This window comes from Triturus cristatus, chromosome 11 (assembly GCF_964204655.1).
Source record: "Triturus cristatus chromosome 11, aTriCri1.1, whole genome shotgun sequence".
NCBI lineage: Eukaryota > Metazoa > Chordata > Amphibia > Caudata > Salamandridae > Triturus > Triturus cristatus.
Genome location: NC_140594.1, coordinates 148,289,769 through 148,309,733, shown reverse-complemented (window position 1 = coordinate 148,309,733; position 19,965 = coordinate 148,289,769). Strand labels below are relative to the sequence as shown.

At 48.4% G+C, this 19,965-nt stretch overlaps 1 protein-coding gene across 5 annotated transcripts in view; it reads left to right on the top strand.

Moving 5' to 3' along the window:
* The window catches only part of KMT5A (lysine methyltransferase 5A), a 78,797-nt gene extending 61,603 nt beyond the window's left edge, over positions 1 to 17,194 (top strand). For all 5 annotated transcript variants that reach the window (XM_085636449.1, XM_085636446.1, XM_085636450.1 and 2 more), the window contains one exon: positions 16,040 to 17,194. In XM_085636449.1, coding sequence (XP_085492575.1) covers positions 16,040 to 16,250 — 211 coding nt within the window. In that variant the 3' untranslated portion in view covers positions 16,251 to 17,194. The remainder of the gene's footprint in view (positions 1 to 16,039) is intronic.
* The last annotated feature ends 2,771 nt before the right edge of the window (positions 17,195 to 19,965 follow it).

The following is a 19,965-nucleotide window of genomic DNA, read 5'->3' as shown; positions in this document are numbered from 1 at the left end:
GCGTCTCCCACCGCTTCGACGGCACCACCAAAGCCACACTCATCGAAGACGTCGACTGCCATTCCCGCCCCTCGACTCGATGACTCACCGGCGCCGAAAAAGTCCACGCCCGCCTCCACAGAACCGGTCGGCGCAAAGGAATCTAGGGCGCTCCAGGTGCCACCCGTTGCTGCGCAACGCACCAAAAACAAAACTGTCCTCCAGGACACTTCGGACTCCGAGCCAATAAAAGCTCCAACAGCCTCTTCGGCACCAACCAACATTACTTTTGGCCTGCCACCATCCACGGCCCCGAAACTGTTCCAAATCAGGACACGGGTCACCCACACCACGATCACGCCTGCCGAACGCTCTGCGGAGACGTCTCCATCGCATCTCATCGACGCCGACACCGGCAGGATGATTATCCACAAAAGGAGAATAACTTCTGAGCCAGCTTTGGACTCCTTCCGGATCCCACTTAAGAGAGAGCTGCCAGTGGCTTCGGAACCAGTTCTTTACGAACCTTTCCATTCACCCTACCAGGATCCACAATCCTTCTCTCCCACACACTCCGACACGGATGCGTTGGAGGACTACATGGGTGACCAAGTCCCCTACCCCGGAGGGATGGACCCTGATGGCCAACAGGACCCTGATCAAGCTTGGGATGACCCTGTAGACCCAGGTGCACCTATGGATGCACAGGACCCGCAACTCTATGGAGCAAAAACATCTCCCACAGAGGACACTGCCGCGTTCAACGCTCTAATTGAACGTGCTGCGGCCAATCATGGGGTGCAACTTCACTCTGAAACCATCGAGGACGACTTTCTCATGGATACTTTCGCATCCTCAGAAAGGAATATAAAGACTCTGCCCATGTTAAAGGGGGTCCTCAAGCCAGCAAAGGACATCTTCAAGGAACCCACCAGGGCAAGAGTGATCAACCCCAGGATCGACAAAAAATACAGATCAGCGCCTGGGGACCCTACTTACATTAGAGGCCAGTTACCTCTGGATTCCATTGTCGTTGCGAATGCTCGCAAGAGGGCACACTCGCAAACAACAGGTGACGCTCCTCCCCCGGACAAAGAGTCCAAGGTGCTGGAGACCTCTGGCAAACGGGTTGCCGCCCAGGCAGCTAACATATGGCGCATTGCCAATACTCAAGCGCTCCTCGCTTGCTACGATAGAGCGCACTACGACACATTAGAGCAACTACTCCAACATCTCCCTGACCAATTCAAAGAAGGTGCAGAGATCCTCATCAGGGAGGGACAACTGCTCACAAATGCATCCATTAAGTGTGCACTGGATGCCGCAGATACAGCTGCCAGAGCCATAAACACTAGCGTCATGTTGCGACGACACGCCTGGTTGCGAATCTCCGGATTCAAACCGGAGGTACAAAATAACATCCTCAACCAACCTGTCAACCCCGACTACTTATTCGGGCCGGAGGTTGACACCACCCTAGAGAAAATAAAAAAGGACACGGACACTGCAAAGTCCATGGGGCCCTACAAACGCAGTCCTTTCGGAGCGGCTCCTTCCGTCGCCCCGGAAATAGAGGAGCAGGTAGAGGACTGGGGTCACAGCAAACATACAAGGGCAACACGCAAAACACCTACGATAAAACACCCGGGGTGGATATCGTGGCTCCAGCACAAAGGGCAGAGGATGCGGCTACGGCAACACCAGGTCCTCCTCCCAAGAACAAGCAGTGACGCCCTCTCCCTTCCTCCCGACCACATAACACCTGTCGGGGGAAGGCTACAAAGGTTCCTGTCCACGTGGAACTCCATCACCACGGACAGGTGGGTCAAAGATATTGTCAAATACGGTTACTGCCTAGAATTGACCTCAACTCCACCCACAATACCTCCAAAAAACCGTCCTATGTCCTCAGAGCACTTAACGCTCTTACAGCAGGAAGTGCTCAGTATGCTACTAAAAGGCGCAATAGAGGTCGTACCCGTCCACGAGCAAGGTACGGGGGTGTACTCCCTGTACTTTTTAATACCAAAAAAGGACGGGTCGCTCAGACCTATATTAGACCTGAGACCCCTGAACCAGTACATTCTTTCCGAGCATTTTCACATGCTCACTTTACAGCAAGTCCTCCCGCTGCTCAAGCAGGGAGACTTCCTGGCCACACTGGACCTCAAAGATGCGTATTTCCACATACCCATTCACCCCTCACACAAGAAATACCTCAGGTTCACTGTTCAAGGGCAGCACTACCAATTCAAAGTCCTCCCCTTCGGCGTGACAACAGCACCCAGGGTGTTCACAAAGTGCCTAGCTACTGTGGCGGCACATCTACGGAGGCAGCACATACACGTCTACCCTTACCTGGACGACTGGCTCGTTCAAGCGAAGTCAGCCCAGCAATGTGCCAGCCACATGTCCCGCACCATTCACCTCCTTCACAGTCTGGGTTTCTCACTAAATTACCCAAAATCCCATCTCCAGCCCGCACACGTACAACAGTACCTAGGTGCGACTATAGACACTCTGGCGGCCACAGCTCAGCCAAATTTAGTGAGAATCAACAGCATGCAAATGCTGATTTCCAAGTTCAAACCACAACACTCCCTTCCCGCGCGAGTGTTCATGCAGTTGATAGGCATGATGGCCTCCTGCATTTTCATAGTCCCACACGCGAGACTACATATGCGCCCGCTTCAGGAGTGCTTAGCACGTCAGTGGAATCAGGCTCAAGGACAGTTGAAAGACCTAGTGTTGGTGAGCGGTCGGGCATACAACTCTCTGCATTGGTGGAACCCACAAAACCTGTGCAAGGGCCGACCGTTCCAAGAGCCTGTCCCACAAATAATACTGACGGCGGACGCGTCTCTCCAGGGATGGGGAGCTCATGTACTCCATTACACAGTGCAGGGACTATGGACAACACAACAAAAGAAGATGCACATCAACCTTCTAGAACTGATGGCAATCTTCCTGGCTATGAAAGCATTCAAAGTACACTTGTGCAACAAAGTCGTGTTGATCCGAACGGACAACATGACTGCCATGTACTACATACAGAAGCAGGGAGGAACACACTCTCCACAGTTGTCTCATCTGGCTCAGAGCATGTGGAAGTGGGCCATTCAGAGGAACATGTTCCTCATGGCAGAACACCTCCCCGGCAAGGACAACCAGATGGCGGATCTGCTCAGCAGACACAGCCACCAGATGCACGAGTGGGAGTTACACCCATCAGTACTCCAACCGTACTTCCAGCAATGGGGTCATCCAGAGATAGACCTATTCGCCACAAGCGAAAACGCAAAATGCCAAAGCTTTGCCGCCAGGTTCCCACATCCGCAGTCGCAGGGCAATGCGATATGGATGAACTGGTCCGGCAGATTTGCGTACGCTTTTCCCCCAGCACCACTGATACCGCTGGTGGCACGCAAACTCAGACAACATTCACTGACGCTCGTCCTGGTTGCTCCAACGTGGGCACGCCAGCCATGGTACACCACCTTTCTCGAACTTTCCGTGGTGCCGCATCAAAGGCTGCGGATCAAACCCGCGCATTTGACGCAGAACCATGGAGAGATTCAGCACCCAGATCCGCAACAGCTGAACCTGGCAATCTGGCTCCTGAAGTCCTAGAGTTTGGCTACCTAAACCTGCCACCTGACTGTATGGACATCATTAAGGAGGCCAGGAGACCCACTACCAGAGCTTGCTATGCAGCCAAATGGAAAAGGTTTGTCATTTATTGCAATAATAATGACATTAACCTGCTAGACGCATCCATCCACAACATCATCTGTTACCTCTTACACCTATACCGATGCAATCTGGCGTACACCTCTATACGTGTCCATTTGACCGCAATATCAGCCTATCTGCAAACCAGGCAGCACCTCTCTCTATTCAGAGTGCCTGCCATCAAAGCATTCTTGGAAGGACTCAAACGAGTCATTCCACCAAGCCACCCACCGGCTCCGATGTGGAACCTCAACTTGGTCCTCACACGCCTGATGGGTCCACCCTTTGAACCTCTACACTCATGCGAGATTCAATTCCTTACCTGGAAAGTAGCTTTCCTAGTAGAGATAACTTCTTTACGAAGAGTTAGTGAACTCCAGGCACTAACTGTTCAAGAGCCATTTATACAGGTTCACGCCAACAGGGTCGTACTACGTACCAACCCCAAATTCATGCCCAAGGTGATATCGCAGTTCCACATGAATCAAACTATTGAACTGCCTGTTTTCTTTCAAAACCCACAAACTGTCGCAGAAAGGGCACTCCATACACTAGATGTGAAAAGGGCCCTCATGTATTGTATCGACAGGACCAAACCCTTTAGGAAAACAAAACAACTTTTCGTTGCCTTTGCCCCACACCACAAAGATAACGCTATCTCCAAAGCAGGTATAGCCAGATGGATCGTTAAATGTATTCAAATTTGCTATCAAAAGGCTAAACGCACATTAACGATTCCCCCACGAGCCCACTCAACACGTAAGTTAGGGGCCTCCATGGCTTTCCTAGGTAACATTCCTTTGCATGATATATGTAGAGCAGCCACCTGGTCCACTACACACACATTTACCAAACACTATTGTGTTGATGTGCAATCCAAACAGCAGGCAGCTGTAGGACAGGCTGTTCTCAAAACTCTTTTTCAGACCGCTGCAGCTGGCACTGGTAGCCGCCGCTAATAAGAGGGCACTGCTGTATATTCTATGCACAGATATGAATTCAGCAGCCCACATGCCTTGAACTGAATATGCTACTTACCAGTATGCATCTGTTCTTGGCATGTAGGGCTGCTGACATTCATATCGCCCTCCCTCCTCCCCGGCGCCTGTAGCAGCTGCAGCTCTCAGAATTACTGTAAAGCATGGTCATCACTTTCTGTATCTACTCCATCACTGCCACAATGGCGAAAAACAATCTGAGGATGGAGAGGATGCCTATGCGCACTGTAGTCCAGGGGAGGAGTCACCTATCCCAGGATACTTCGAAGACTCTTCCAGGACAACAACGTGCAAACATCCGGACCCAACACTAGGCGGCGATCTATGCACAGATATGAATGTCAGCAGCCCTACATGCCAAGAACAGATGCATACTGGTAAGTAGCATATTCATTCTTACCTGTCAGTGTAGTTTTGCGGCTTGAAGACTTTCTGGATTCACTAGCGAACCCACCCTCCTCTGCCAGAAAGATGAGACAGGAGGATAAAAGGGGGGTAGAAGGTGAAAAGACTTTACAAGGATTAAATAAGAAAACAAAGAGAAAAAAGAATCCGAAGATGGCGACCAAAGGTGGGCGCTTCCGGAGGAAGCGCGTCGATGTCACGAAGGACACCAAATGGTGGTATGTCGACGCCCACCTGGGCCACGAAAAAAAAGAGAAGAAATACTTCAATTCCGGACCCAGCCACTAGATGGCGGAATAATGCACAGCATAGTGAATCCAGAAAGTCTTCAAGCTGCAAAACTACACCGACACGTAAGACTATACGTTAAGAGGCAAGTCAGAAAAATTGCACAAGAAGTTTACCCAGGTGTCTTCGTGTCCTTTGCTTGCACTGCCATGAGAGTTCTCATAATTTGCTCTCTAAAGCCCCGACTCCAGCTTCAACCTCTTGTTGATAATATGTCCATTCTAGAACAGATGCTCACTAATGTTTCTGAAAAAAATGTGGACTCCATCAGATTGGAGCTCTTTAGAATGGTTCTGGACATCTCGGCTGGCGTTTTACACCTTAAGGATCTGTTCGGGCCACCGGTCTGAATTCTGCCGGTGAGTCCTTCTTTGATACCGACTCACCCCATGCTGGATTTGCTTGGAATTTCTTGCTCTAGGCTCCATCGTTTGCCCCTTTATCGAGGCTGCCCTGGTCTCCAGAGGTACCAGTACTGTATTCCACTCTGACTGCAGAACTGGCTTTGGCTCAGGGCACCCCATGTCATGATGTATCTTAACAACGCTCCACTGCAGAATGATGGACAGGCTTCTTGCCCCTGTGCCGTGGCGGCAACGTTTCAGGAGAATGGATGGCCTCTTTGGATCGGAGTTAGATGCTCTTCAAGGTCTTGAACATGTTCCCAACAATGAAGACTATGATCTTGAGGGGGAGAGAATCATTAGGTTCGAGGCATGTGGGCTGCTGAATTCATATCTGTGCATAGATCGCCGCCTAGTGTTGGGTCCGGATGTTTGCACGTTGTTGTCCTGGAAGAGTCTTCGAAGTATCCTTGGATAGGTGACTCCTCCCCTGGACTACAGTGCGCATGGGCATCCTCTCCATCCTCAGATTGTTTTTTTCCGCCATTGGGTTCGGATGTGCTATCTTAGCTCAAGTTAGGAAAATTTTTGGTCGAGGCCAAAAGGCCTTTAGTTCGCGTCGGTACTGTTTATCGATCGGGTTTCGATAGCATTTTGTTAGTTTACTAACTTTCAGCGCCGACTTCTTTCGCATTTACCTGTCCATCGACTACTTCGACGATGGAATCCAGGACGCCATTCAAAAGGTGTCCGGTATGCAATGCGAAGTACCCACACATCGACGTCCATCCGGTGTGCAACAAATGCCTTTCGCCGGACCACGACGAATCGACATGCATGGCCTGTGCCCGGTTCCGTTCCAAGAAGACTCTAAGGAACCGAAGAGCGGCGAGACTCGAGGCGCGGCACGCGGCACCGGCCCCAACAGACATCTTCGACGAGGCCGACGTCGAAGAATTAGAAGTCATACCCTCCAGTCCCGTTTCCGAACACGACCCCGGATCGGACGAGGGCGACGAGTCACTCTTCCACAGAGGTGAAGACGACACCGAGGTAGGAGACGACTAGGAGGCCTTAGGGGCCGAAGAGAGTAGCTCCAATGATGAACAAGGCCTACCTGTTCAAACCGGAGAAACACCAGCGCCACAGCCTTTGGCTCCGGTCGAGGGATCGCCTTCGGGCCTTACCCGAGACCCATCCCGTAGTTCTTCGGCCCCGCCCTCGGGCCCGGCCTCGGACGTTCAGCAGCAGCCATTGCTGCATAAGCCAGCTGGTTTCCCTACCACAAAACCGAAACCGAAAGCTGCTCCGGTTCATACGAAACCGAAACTGAAAGTGGCGCTGGTCGGATCGAGGCCTTCCACGCCTTCGACGCCAGCGCAACGCGTCGGCACCGACCGCACCAAGAGGGACTTCGGTGCCGAACTGGAATCGGGCGACATCGGAGTCGACAAGCGGAAAAAGGCCATCGGCACCGAGAAACCTACTCGGCTACCGACGCCAACAACACCGAGGGCAATACCGCCCGCTTCGCCTCGCGTCGCTCCCTCGACGACGCCGATGCCTCACCTATCGAGGACGTCGACGGTGATCTCCACACCTCGACTCGAGGACCCGCCGGCACCGAAAAAATCCACGCCCGGCTCTACGAACCTGCCCGGTGCCAAAGCCTCAAAGACGCCCCAAGTGCGGCCTGCTGCGACGCAAAGCAACAAAACCACGGCGGCCCTCAAAGACCCGTCGGGTTCCGGCCCGATCGGAGCTCCAGCAACCTCTACGGGGCCTGCCAACATTACCTTCGGCTTGCCTCCGTCAACAATCCCGAAGATGTTCCAACTCAGGACACGGGTTACCCAGACTCCGGTTCCACCAGACGAGACGTCTCCGTCACGGGTCATCGACGCCGACACTGGCAGGATGATTCTCCACGACCGAAGAATAACTTCGGAACCGCCATTGGACCCTTTCAGGATCCCACTAAAAAGGAAGCTGCCGGTGGAATCAGAACCTCTCCTTTATGAACCGTTCCATTCCTCCTACCAGGATCCACACCGGTTCTCCCCCACGCGCTCCGACACGGATGCATTGGAGGACTACATGGATGACCAAACACCCTACCATGTAGACACAGACCCTGATGACCAGCAGGACCCTGATCAAACTTGGGGCGACCCTGCAGACCCCAGTGCACCTCTCGATACACAGGACCCACAACTCTATGGGGCAAAAACATCTCCCACGGAGGATACTGCGGCGTTCAACGCTCTTATTGAACGTGCTGCAAATAACCATGGGGTACAGCTTCACTCAGATACCATCGAGGATGACTTTCTAATGGACACTTTTGCATCCTCAGAAAGACATGTAAAAACTCTGCCAATGCTGAAGGGGGTCCTCAAACCAGCTAAGGACATTTTCAAGGAACCCACCAGGGCACGAGTGATAAACCCCAGGATTGATAAAAAATACAGATCAGCACCTGGGGATCCTACTTACATCAAAGGACAATTACCACTCGACTCCATCGTCGTAGCGAATGCTCGCAAGAGGGCACACTCGCAAACGACAGGTGACGCTCCTCCCCCGGACAAAGAGTCCAAGGTGCTAGAGACCTCCGGCAAGCGAGTTGCCGCCCAGGCTGCCAACATATGGCGCATAGCCAACACTCAAGCGCTCCTCGCTCGCTACGATAGAGCGCACTATGACACATTGGAGCAACTACTCCAACATCTCCCTGACCAGTTCAAAGAAGGTGCAGAAATTCTTATCAGAGAGGGACAGCTACTCACAAATGCTTCCATCAAATGTGCGCTAGATGCTGCAGACACGGCTGCCAGGGCCATAAACACAAGCGTCATGCTGCGACGACATGCCTGGCTACGAATCTCAGGATTCAAGCCTGAGGTACAAAATAACATACTGAACCAGCCCGTCAACCCCGACTATTTATTCGGCCCAGAGGTTGACACCACCCTCAAAGATAAAAAAGGACACAGACACTGCAAAGTCCATGGGCGCCCTCCAAACTCAGTCCTTTCGGAGCGGCTCCTTTCGTCGCCCCGGAAACAAGGGGGCAGGTAGAGGACAGGGGTCACAACAAACGTATAACAAAGGCAATACACAGACCACCTACGATAAAAACACCCGAGGTGGATATCGTGGCTCCAGTACAAAGGGCAGAGGACGTGGCTACGGCAACACCAGGTCCTCCCCCAAGAACAAGCAGTGACGCCCTCTCCCTTCCTCCCGACCACATAACACCTGTCGGGGGAAGACTACAAAGGTTCCTCTCCACGTGGAACTCCATCACCACGGACAGGTGGGTCAAAGATATTGTAAAATACGGTTACTGTCTGGAGTTAACCTCCACTCCACCCACAATACCACCAAGAAACCGTCCTATGTCCTCAGAGCACTTAACGCTCTTACAGCAAGAGGTGCAAAGTATGCTTCTAAAAGGCGCTATAGAGGTCGTCCCCATCCACGAGCAGGGTACAGGGGTGTACTCCCTCTACTTTTTAATTCCAAAGAAGGACGGGTCGCTCAGGCCTATATTAGACCTGAGACCCCTGAACCAGTACATTCTTTCAGAGCACTTTCACATGCTCACCCTACAGCAAGTCCTTCCGCTTCTCAAGCAGGGAGACTTCCTAGCCTCACTGGACCTCAAGGATGCGTACTTTCACATACCCATCCACCCCTCACACAAAAAATACCTCAGGTTCACTGTTCAGGGGCAGCACTATCAGTTCAAAGTCCTTCCCTTCGGCGTGACAACAGCGCCCAGGGTTTTCACGAAGTGCCTAGCTACGGTGGCAGCACATTTACGGAGGCAGCATATACACGTCTACCCCTACCTAGACGACTGGCTCGTTCAAGCGAAGTCAGCCCAGCAATGTGCAAGCCACATGTCCCGCACCATTCACCTTCTTCACAGTCTGGGATTCTCACTAAATTACCCAAAGTCCCATCTCCAGCCCGCACACGTACAACAGTACCTAGGTGCGACTATAGACACTCTGGCGGCCACAGCTCAGCCAAATTTAGTGAGGATCAACAGCATACAACTGCAGATCTCCAAGTTCAAACCCAATCACTCGCTTCCAGCGCGAGTGTTTATGCAGTTGATAGGCATGATGGCCTCCTGCATCTTCATAGTCCCGCACGCGAGGTTACATATGCGCCCACTTCAGGAGTGCCTAGCACGTCAGTGGAATCCGGCTCAAGGACAGTTGAAAGACCTAGTGTTGGTGAGCGGTCGGGCATACAACTCTCTGCATTGGTGGAATCCACAAAACCTTTGCAAGGGCCGACCGTTCCAAGAGCCTGTTCCGCAAATAGTACTGACAGCGGACGCGTCTCTCCAGGGATGGGGAGCTCATGTACTTCACTACACAGTGCAGGGACTATGGACGACACAACAGAAGAAGATGCACATCAACCTTCTGGAACTGATGGCAATCTTCCTGGCCATGAAGGCATTCAAAGTACATCTGTGCAACAAAGTCGTGTTGATCCGGACGGACAACATGACTGCCATGTACTACATACAGAAGCAGGGAGGAACACACTCTCCACAGTTGTCTCATCTGGCTCAGAGCATGTGGAAGTGGGCCATTCAGAGGAACATGTTCCTCATGGCGGAACACCTCCCCGGCAAGGACAACCAGATGGCGGATCTGCTCAGCAGACACAGCCACCAGATGCACGAGTGGGAGTTACACCCATCAGTACTCCAACCGTACTTCCAGCAGTGGGGTCATCCAGAGATAGACCTATTCGCGACAAGCGAAAACGCAAAATGCCAAAGCTTCGCCGCCAGATTCCCACATCCGCAGTCGCAGGGCAATGCGATATGGATGAACTGGTCCGGCAGATTTGCGTACGCTTTTCCCCCAGCGCCGCTGATACCGCTGGTGGCTCGCAAACTACGACAACACTCCCTGACACTCGTCCTAGTTGCTCCCACGTGGGCACGCCAGCCGTGGTACACCACCTTCCTCGAACTTTCCGTGGTGCCGCATCAAAGGCTGCGGATCAAACCCGCGCATTTGACGCAGAACCATGGAGAGGTTCAGCACCCAGATCCGCAACAGCTGAACCTGGCGATCTGGCTCCTGAAGTCCTAGAGTTTGGCTATCTCAACCTGCCACCTGACTGTATGGACATCATCAAGGAGGCCAGGAGACCCACTACCAGGGCTTGCTATGCAGCCAAATGGAAAAGGTTCGTCATTTATTGCGGTAATAATGACATCAACCCGCTGGACGCATCCATCCACAACATCATCTGTTACCTCTTACACCTATACCGATGCAATCTGGCGTACACCTCTATACGTGTCCATTTGACCGCAATATCAGCCTACCTGCAAACCAGGCAGCACCTCTCTCTATTCAGAGTGCCTGCCATCAAAGCATTCTTGGAAGGGCTCAAACGAGTAATTCCACCTAGTCACCCACCGGCTCCAATGTGGAACCTTAACTTGGTCCTCACACGCCTGATGGGTCCACCCTTTGAACCTCTACACTCATGCGAGATTCAATTCCTTACCTGGAAAGTGGCCTTCCTAGTAGCGATCACTTCCCTAAGAAGAGTTAGTGAACTCCAGGCACTAACCGTTCAAGAGCCATTTATTCAGGTTCACGCCAACAGGGTCGTACTACGTACCAACCCCAAATTCATGCCCAAGGTAATATCGCAGTTCCACATGAATCAGACTATTGAACTGCCCGTTTTCTTCCAAAACCCACAAACTGTTGCAGAAAGGGCACTACATACACTAGATGTACGGAGGGCCCTCATGTACTACATCGACAGGACTAAACCATTCAGGAAGACAAAACAACTGTTCGTTGCCTTTGCCCCACACCACAAAGGTAACGCCATCTCCAAAGCAGGGATAGCCAGATGGATAGTTAAGTGTATTCAAATCTGTTATCAAAAGGCAAAACGCACATTAACTATTCCACCACGAGCCCACTCAACACGTAAGTTGGGGGCTTCCATGGCCTTCCTAGGAATATTCCCCTGCATGATATATGCAGAGCAGCCACATGGTCCACTACACACACATTTACAAAACACTATTGTGTAGATGTGCAGTCAAAACAGCAGGCAGCTGTAGGACAGGCTGTTCTCAAGACACTTTTTCAGACCGCTGCAGCTGGCACGGGTAGCCGCCGCTAATAGAGGGCACTGCTATGTATTCTATGCACAGATATGAATTCAGCAGCCCACATGCCTCGAACTGAATATGCTACTTACCAGTATGCATCTGTTCTTGGCATGTAGGGCTGCTGACATTCATATCGCCCTCCCTCCTCCCCGGCGCCTGTCGCAGCTGCAGCTCTCAGAATTACTGCAAGCATGGTCATCACTTTCTGTATCTACTCCATCACTGCCACAATGGCGAAAAACAATCTGAGGATGGAGAGGATGCCCATGCGCACTGTAGTCCAGGGGAGGAGTCACCTATCCAAGGATACTTCGAAGACTCTTCCAGGACAACAACGTGCAAACATCCGGACCCAACACTAGGCGGCGATCTATGCACAGATATGAATGTCAGCAGCCCTACATGCCAAGAACAGATGCATACTGGTAAGTAGCATATTCATTACTCCTTATTATATTGATGCTGTCATATCTTGACCTGCAAAGAGCCAGTGGCCTGGACACTCCACCAGAAGTGGAATTTAAGTACCCCCTAGTGGCCCTTGCAGAAGAGAACACTTCATTAGTGGTCGGAATACGTAGAGATGTGACTTGTAGCTCACTACTTTGGAGACCAAGGCCACTGTCCCGACCAAAATCTTGCAGGTCGGGCTTTCCCTTCAGGGCCCTTTAATGAAGTTTTGACTGAGACCCTTTTGGTGTCATGGTCCAAGCCTTGCTCTGCTCCACTAGTGGGTTGTCCGACTTCTAGACAGCACAGATCTGCCTTGGGTGATAGTTTTCCTGATGTAGGGTACAACTCCTAAGAACCTTATTGTGCGTGCCTTCCTTCACAAAGTCTAGCCACATTTTTTTTCTTCCTGCTCCACCAAACAGTGAATCGGAGAAAGAAGCTTTATATCTGCTAACCTAGCACTCCGTTCCTTGAATGCTGTTTCTCTTGGGTTACTATATCAAAAATTTTCTGAACATGAGGGTTGAGGTATTACCCACTTTGCTTGAGGATTTCCCAAACTCCTTTGCACAGACTGTACATGATGGCCAGGACAAAGCTTAAGTATATATTGAGGTCTGGCTAAGATACCACTGACTTTGTTTTCCAGGCAATGTCGACGTTGATCATAAGATGTTATGCATTGATGTGAGTCCTTGGATTTTCCAAAGATGTCTATGGCTCTTTTTAGACTTTTTAGACGTGATCTTTTTAGAAGAGGCGATTGGAGAGCAGGAAGATTCTGTATTATAACAGACCTATTGGCATTACTTGGGGATTCTTTACCCAGCCTACTAATTCCACCAGCAGAGTAAGACGTTCAAAGAGATTTTAGGGGCCTTGCCTGTCGTTGGGGGTTGCCCCTCACGGCCCTGAAGCACTCGTTTAAAACTCAAGGCAAAAAAGTCAAATGGATTTCTACATGGAGTATATTCCCCACAGCTTGCAAGGTGTGGTTTTATTGATTCCATTCACAACTTCTTTGGACTATTGACAAGGTTATAGATGGGCTGTCCTGTTTTCAGTGTTTTTTGTGTGGATTAAGTGGTGTTTTCTCGGTTTTCCAAACCTTTTGAAATCTGGGTTTATTCAGCTGCCTAACTCTCAAAGTAGATACAAACTGTTATTCCAGTGTTAACAAAATATTTTGTTTTTATGCAGTGATTACTAAAAAGCACATATATAATTAAAAGGAGAAGTAACACGGGGTATGTAGTGTCATTTCATTGGCAGTGCATCAAATGGACTAATGATGGTCTATTTTAGACATAGAAAGTCTCTGTGTTGCATTTTCACTCGCATCTCAGCCTTTTTAAAATTGCATTACCTCTCACACTCTGGCATGACTCTGTCTGGGGAACAGGACTACTAATAATTTAAAGAAACCGTGCAGTATTCAAAACCTTCAATAAACACAGTTGGGGTCAATCACCTACTCCTTACTGAATATTAAGATTGGGGTGCTAAACCTTCCCAGCCGCTTAGTATGTTTTGAAACATTCAAGATTTGAAAAACACCATAATAATTCATAGACCTGCATTCTAAAGCACCTGACACTTGATGCTTTAAGGGTGCTCAACCCCTGCTTTATTTGCCTGATTGCATTACGTTAGTGCTGCTGTTTTGTGCACATGCATAGGTGCCACGTGTCCCTATGTCAAATGTCCCAGTTTAAGTGAATCCTGACCTTTTAACAGACCTCATGTTGTATTCTGGGACTCCAAGACTTGCATTTAACATTGTAACTATGGGCTCCTATACCCCAGCAGAAAAGTGCATTTGGGCCACAAGCCAGAAATTAGCTGAAGGTATCGCACAACAATGGGACGCCTTGCAGCTATGAATTTTGTTATGTGGAAAGTCTTGTCACATTTTCAACACTATCCCATATGGGGTTACTGCACTCTTTTCACAGTTACCTGTCACTACACCTTGCATTGAATTTTTTAAAGCTAGGGTGACCTGCGATCAATACTGACTTGGTAGAAAAGGGGGCTGGTGTATCAAAGGGTTTTACCTGTTCAGAGTCTGGGGGTAAATGTAATAGTACATATTGCCCAAGATTCTTATGGAAAAAAAATCGAGGAAAGGAAGAGGGAAACGGATGTTGTGACTCACCCTCCTCATATACAGTGTCACGATCAAAAGTCAACCTCGGGTCATCTAGGGTGGGCCCACTGGATGTAGGGGAAAACCCTTTTCCATGTAGGCTCCGGACGAGGTGAATAGGTCTTGGGCTGAGTGGGGACCCATGATGACTGTGTGACCACTGGGCACACTACCCTCCAGAGATCCCTATGAGGCACTAGAGGGACATACCCAAATCCAGTGGCTTTCGTCAGGATCAGTATGTGCAGAAACTAGTTGATCACACTTAAGGGCCAGGAGTGGTAGTAGCTCCAGCTAGTCTGTGTTCCCCAGTTTATAAGCTTGTCAGATGGACCTGTGAATAAATACGAACTGTCACTGCCTAGGCAATTTTAAAGGTTGCCTCCTATAGATCTCACACCCTTTTTCCTTAAAAAGTGCTTCCTTGTAAGGAAAGAGGTCGCAGCATACCCTGAACCTCAAGGGTCGAGAAGAATTTGATGATTAAGCAGGTCACTGGATAACCTTTTAGAGTGAGAGTTCCTTTAAGATGAAGGTCTTTACTCTATATCCAGTGGGCCCACCCTAGATGACCCAAGGTTGCCTCTCTCAAGATTCTTATAAGCCAACCAGTCGGAAAAAAAATTAAATGCTGCCAATAGATCAAATAAGATTTTAATATTTCCACATTTTCTACAGTGTTTAACCTAGTTAGATCGGGCCTAAAACATGCTTCTAAACACCCCACCTTTTAGTCCCAACACACACAACTGGAGGAAGGGAAGACAAAACCATATTTTAACGATTGTCCTAAACAGCGAAACTCGAGCAGAATAATCTTGGACAGTCTTTCTTGTTTCTACCTTGTATAACAAAGTTACATTGAGTTGAAAGAAACAAAAATTGACTCCTTCCTCATGTTCCTTTCTTTGAATGGCATTTTATTTTTACGTTTTATTCAGGCATATGTTCTCAATGATTAGGGCTATTTCCCTTTTGATGGTATCTTTTCAATTCTAGGTTTAAACGGGATAGCCTAGATATTGACAAAACAAATCCAGCTTTCTTTTGTCTCCTGTCATCTTGTGTTGGGTGTGGAACATTGCATCTTTTGTTACTGAAGTCCTCGATTTAGGCATGCATTTTAATAATGGCAGGTCATTCTGTGGCCCTGTGCCTTGTGGGTTTGAGGTGATCATGAATAATTCAATGGATACCAAAAATAATGCTGTTGGTGAAAAAAACAGTTTCAATGCTCCGAACCCAGTACAAAATGGCATTAGTCTAGATCCCACAACATGTCAGTACAACTCCCCATGCTGCAAATGATTGTTACAGGTAAGCAACATAAATATTGTGAATGCTTTCTGGTGGGTGGGAGAGGGTAAATGGGCTGCGGCTGCTTTAACTATCTGCAGGCAATTTGAATGGTTGTTAGGCTAGACTAAATTGAGTAAATGTCCTTGTTTTACTTTGGTGCAGTCAATAATGCGTGCCTCCTTTTTTTTTTTTCCTTTTTTTTTTTTCTTTTTAGTGTTGACGCTACTCGAGAAACCAATAGACTGGGAAGATTGATAAATCACAGCAAAGCTGGTAACTGTCACACGAAACTTCATGACATTAACACGGTGCCTCATCTTATCTTAATTGCCTCAAGGGATATTCAGGCAGGTGAAGAACTGTTGTACGATTATGGTGACCGTAGCAAGGCCTCCATTGAAGCACATCCATGGCTGAAAAAGTAATTCAGCCTTTTTTCCTGGACTGAACACTTGAAGAGTTGCTGTTAATGATTTTACCATTATCCTAGGAAACTGTTTTGGGTGGTTTTAAAATTTGCCTTTTTACCCTGTAACCATTAGAATTTAAAGCTGGTTACTATCAGTTGCAGGGCAAGCAGCCTTAGATTACCAAAACTTTTTTTATATTGTTCAACTTTTGTACATTTTGTGGAAAAGTCGGTGCTTCCAAAGCATGCAATGAATTATTATGCAGGATTTTTAGATGGTTTCGTTTACCTCGCCTCAGACAATGTTGTTTGTTGACCTTAACAGAATAGCTGCATACATCCTACATTTTACTTCCTTTCATGACATTGTTCTGCATCTCTGATGTAGTCTGGAAGTTCAAGGTAACCTCAGTGACTTAGTGGATGCGACGTGTGAAAGATCATTCATGTTAAGCCAAAATACCAGGAAATATATTATTGGTTAAGCATCGTCCATCTAGTATCTTGACTATCCGATTTTGGAGATAGCTGAAAGTGAAATGAATTGGGACAAGTCTTCTGGTTGGGTACATCAGTGGATTCCATTCAAGAAGGAAAAACACTTCAAACAAAAGGAATTTGAAGGATTTTGTGGAATTCACATGTTCAATGTGTCCTGGGTGCTAGAAATAAAACAAATCTTCCTCTCCTCCACCCAACCCCGAAGTATCTGGATTAAGCAGAATACTATAAATTAAGATGGAAAGTCTCAAGCTTGCCTTGGTTTCCTAAAGAAAAAAAGAAAAATATATACTTCTCTCCAGTGTACTGTTTTAGATTGCTGCAATGTGGAATGTCCAAATCACGATGCCTCGGTTCTACAATATTTGTGAGCAAGAAGAGTGAGTTGGAATTGTTTTTAAAATGGGGTCAGAGAAAGTAAAAATTGTCAAAAAAGAATAAATATTTATTAACATGAAAGCACATGATTCAGAATGTTTCTTTTTCAATTTCTGAGTGACATGGAAGTACTTTAAAAGCTGCGCATGTGTATAAATCAAATGTGTGGCTGCATTAATTGTTATTTGTCTAGCACACATATGGATTACTTGTGGCTGTATAAACGTAGGTATTATGCATCAGATGAAGTGAACAAGAGAGACTTGTATTCGCTTGGGGTCCTGTATGTATCAGTTAGTAGAAGCGTATGATAAATAGGAGGGAGATGCATGGTTTAGAAAGTGACTTTTCAGGAGTCTTGGGCCGTGGACTGGGAGATTGGGACAGGAGGCAGCTGTCGTCTATCCTGGATCGTAGAGTCTTCATTCATATTAACATGGACCAGCTCTCAATCTCAAGTTCTGCCTGTCTAATTCTACCAGAGAAGCTTGTTCAAAGGCAGTCTTTATTCCTGTGTGGAAAACTTCTCAGACCATTCCACATAGGTGAGCAACTGCTTTTCCAGAAGGGAAGAAACTTTACTTCCACCACAGCAAGCCCAGCTCCCCTTGGAATTTTCAGAACGTTAAGTGTGCCCAGATGGTCTGTATATGAAATCCTGTGGAGAATAGCACACATTAGTCACACATCACTTAATCCTATGGTGAGCGCATGTCCAGGGACCGAACCTAAGTAGCGTAGGTGTCTGGCGGGTTTGTGAAAGTGTTTGCGACATTTCCGGTATTCTGGTCCTGTGTTGTGTAGGGCTTTCTATGTGTGCGTGAAAAGCTTTACTTGGCTGCCCATGTGAATGGGCAGCCAGTGAAGCCCTCTGAGGTGTGGTGTGATGTGATGTGAGTGCGGCTTAGGAGTATGAGCCTTGTGGCTGTGTTCAGTTTGGTATGCAGTCTATGTAGGAGTAGTTTGGCGATTCAGGCGCAGTGTGTTGTCGTAGTCCAGCCTGCTGGTGATGAGTGCTTGTGTGATGATCTGTCTGGTGTTTTGAGGCAACCATTTGAAGATCTTTCGCAGCAGGAGTAGGACATGGAAGCAGAAGGTGCATACTGCATTGACTTGAGCCGTCCTGTAGAGCCTGTCATCTAAGATGATCCCTAGATTCCTTATGTGGTCTGTGGGTGTGGTAGTTGATCCTAGCTCTGACGGCCACTAGGTGGAATCCCATGGGGAGGTCTTCTTGCCGAAGACAAGTACTTCTGTATTGTCAGAGTTGAGCTTCAAGCAGCTGGTACGTATCCAGTCTGCTGCCATGGTCGTGCAGTTGGTGAAGCTGGTTCTGGTATCGTTTTGTCAGGGAGAGGATGCGTTTGGTGTCAGATGTAGGAGATGACTGTGATGTGATGATTGGATGATGTTGGTGAGCATTGTCATGTATATGTTGAAAAGAGTGGAGCTTAGGGACAATCCCTGTGAGACACTGCATATCAGTTTTTTGGTCTCTGATGTGAAGGGTGGCAGTCTGACCCTTTGGGTTCTTACCATGAGGAAGGAACAGATCCATTGGAGAACGGATCCTTGTATGCCAATCAAGTGCAGTCTTCTGATGAGGGAGTTGTAGGAGACCTTGTTGAAGGCCGTGTCGCGATTGAGTAGGGTGAGGGTTGCTGTTTCTCCTTGGTCCAGGATGTTTTAAATGTCGGTGGCTGCGATAAGTGCTGTTTTGGTACTGTGGTTCTTTCTAAAGCCTGATTGTGTGATGTCTAGAAGATGGTGAAGTTCGAGGTGGGTTTAGTTGCTTGTTAATGGCCTTCTCAATTGGAGAGCAGGGAGATGGGTTGGAAGTTGCTCAGTTAATTTGGATTGGCTGTGGGCTTTTGGAGGAGGGTTGTGTTTTTTTTTTTTTTTTTTTAATTTTATTTCTAAAAGTTTCTATTCATCCAGGAAAGTGCAGACGTGATGCAGGTGATGTTGATGTGGGTCAGCATGGAGTCTGATTTGGTGATGTTGTATATGTGGTGGGGGCATGGGTCCATTGTGGTCCCTGAGTGGAGGGTCCTCATTACTGCCACTGTGGCGTTTGCTGTTGTGTTGGTTCTGGTGAGGGTTGTCCATTTGGTTAGGTGGCCACCTTGGTGGTAGGTAGGTTAGCAATGATTTCTTTGAGGTTCGGTTGTTGTGCAAAGTTGCTGTAGATGTTTGTGATGGAAAAAGTTGGATAGGTTGTCGCAGAGTTGTTTGCGAGTTAGCAAAGTTGTTGGGGGTCAGCAATGTTGACCGTTGCTGAGGGCGATGTGAAATCCTTGACGATCGAAAATCTTACAGCTGTTGGAGCTTCCTTCAATGTAGTTCATTAGTTTGGAGTTTTGTGTTTGTTTTATTTTTTTTATTTTTGGGTGTCTCCGATTTGCTGGTGATAGCATCTGAGTGCAGCCTGGTAGCTAGCTCTGTGGTGTGGTTGGCTCTCATTTCCTTTCTAGCTATTTAAAGTTTAGTTTGGTGTCTCAGATCTTCTGTGTACCAGCTGGCTTGGTTGTTTGATCTACTATGCGTGTTGGATTTGATCGGTGCGAAGGAGTCTACAGTTGTTCATTGTCCTTGTAGAAGTTGTATGTGGGGCTTGGCCAAACAGTGCTGAGGGCGCTGAGCCAGTCTGCTTCTGGGATTTTTCTTCAGCTGCAGCTTGGAGTGCTGAACTTGTAGGGGTGTTGATTTGAGGTGTGTTGATTTGGGAGTGAATGATGGAGTGGGCGGGTCATGTGAGCTGTATGGTGGAGTTGTATTTGATGCTGTTGCTTGTTGTGAACGGGTCCAGTGTGTGTCCTGTGGTATTTAATTCTGTGACTAGCTGGGTGAGT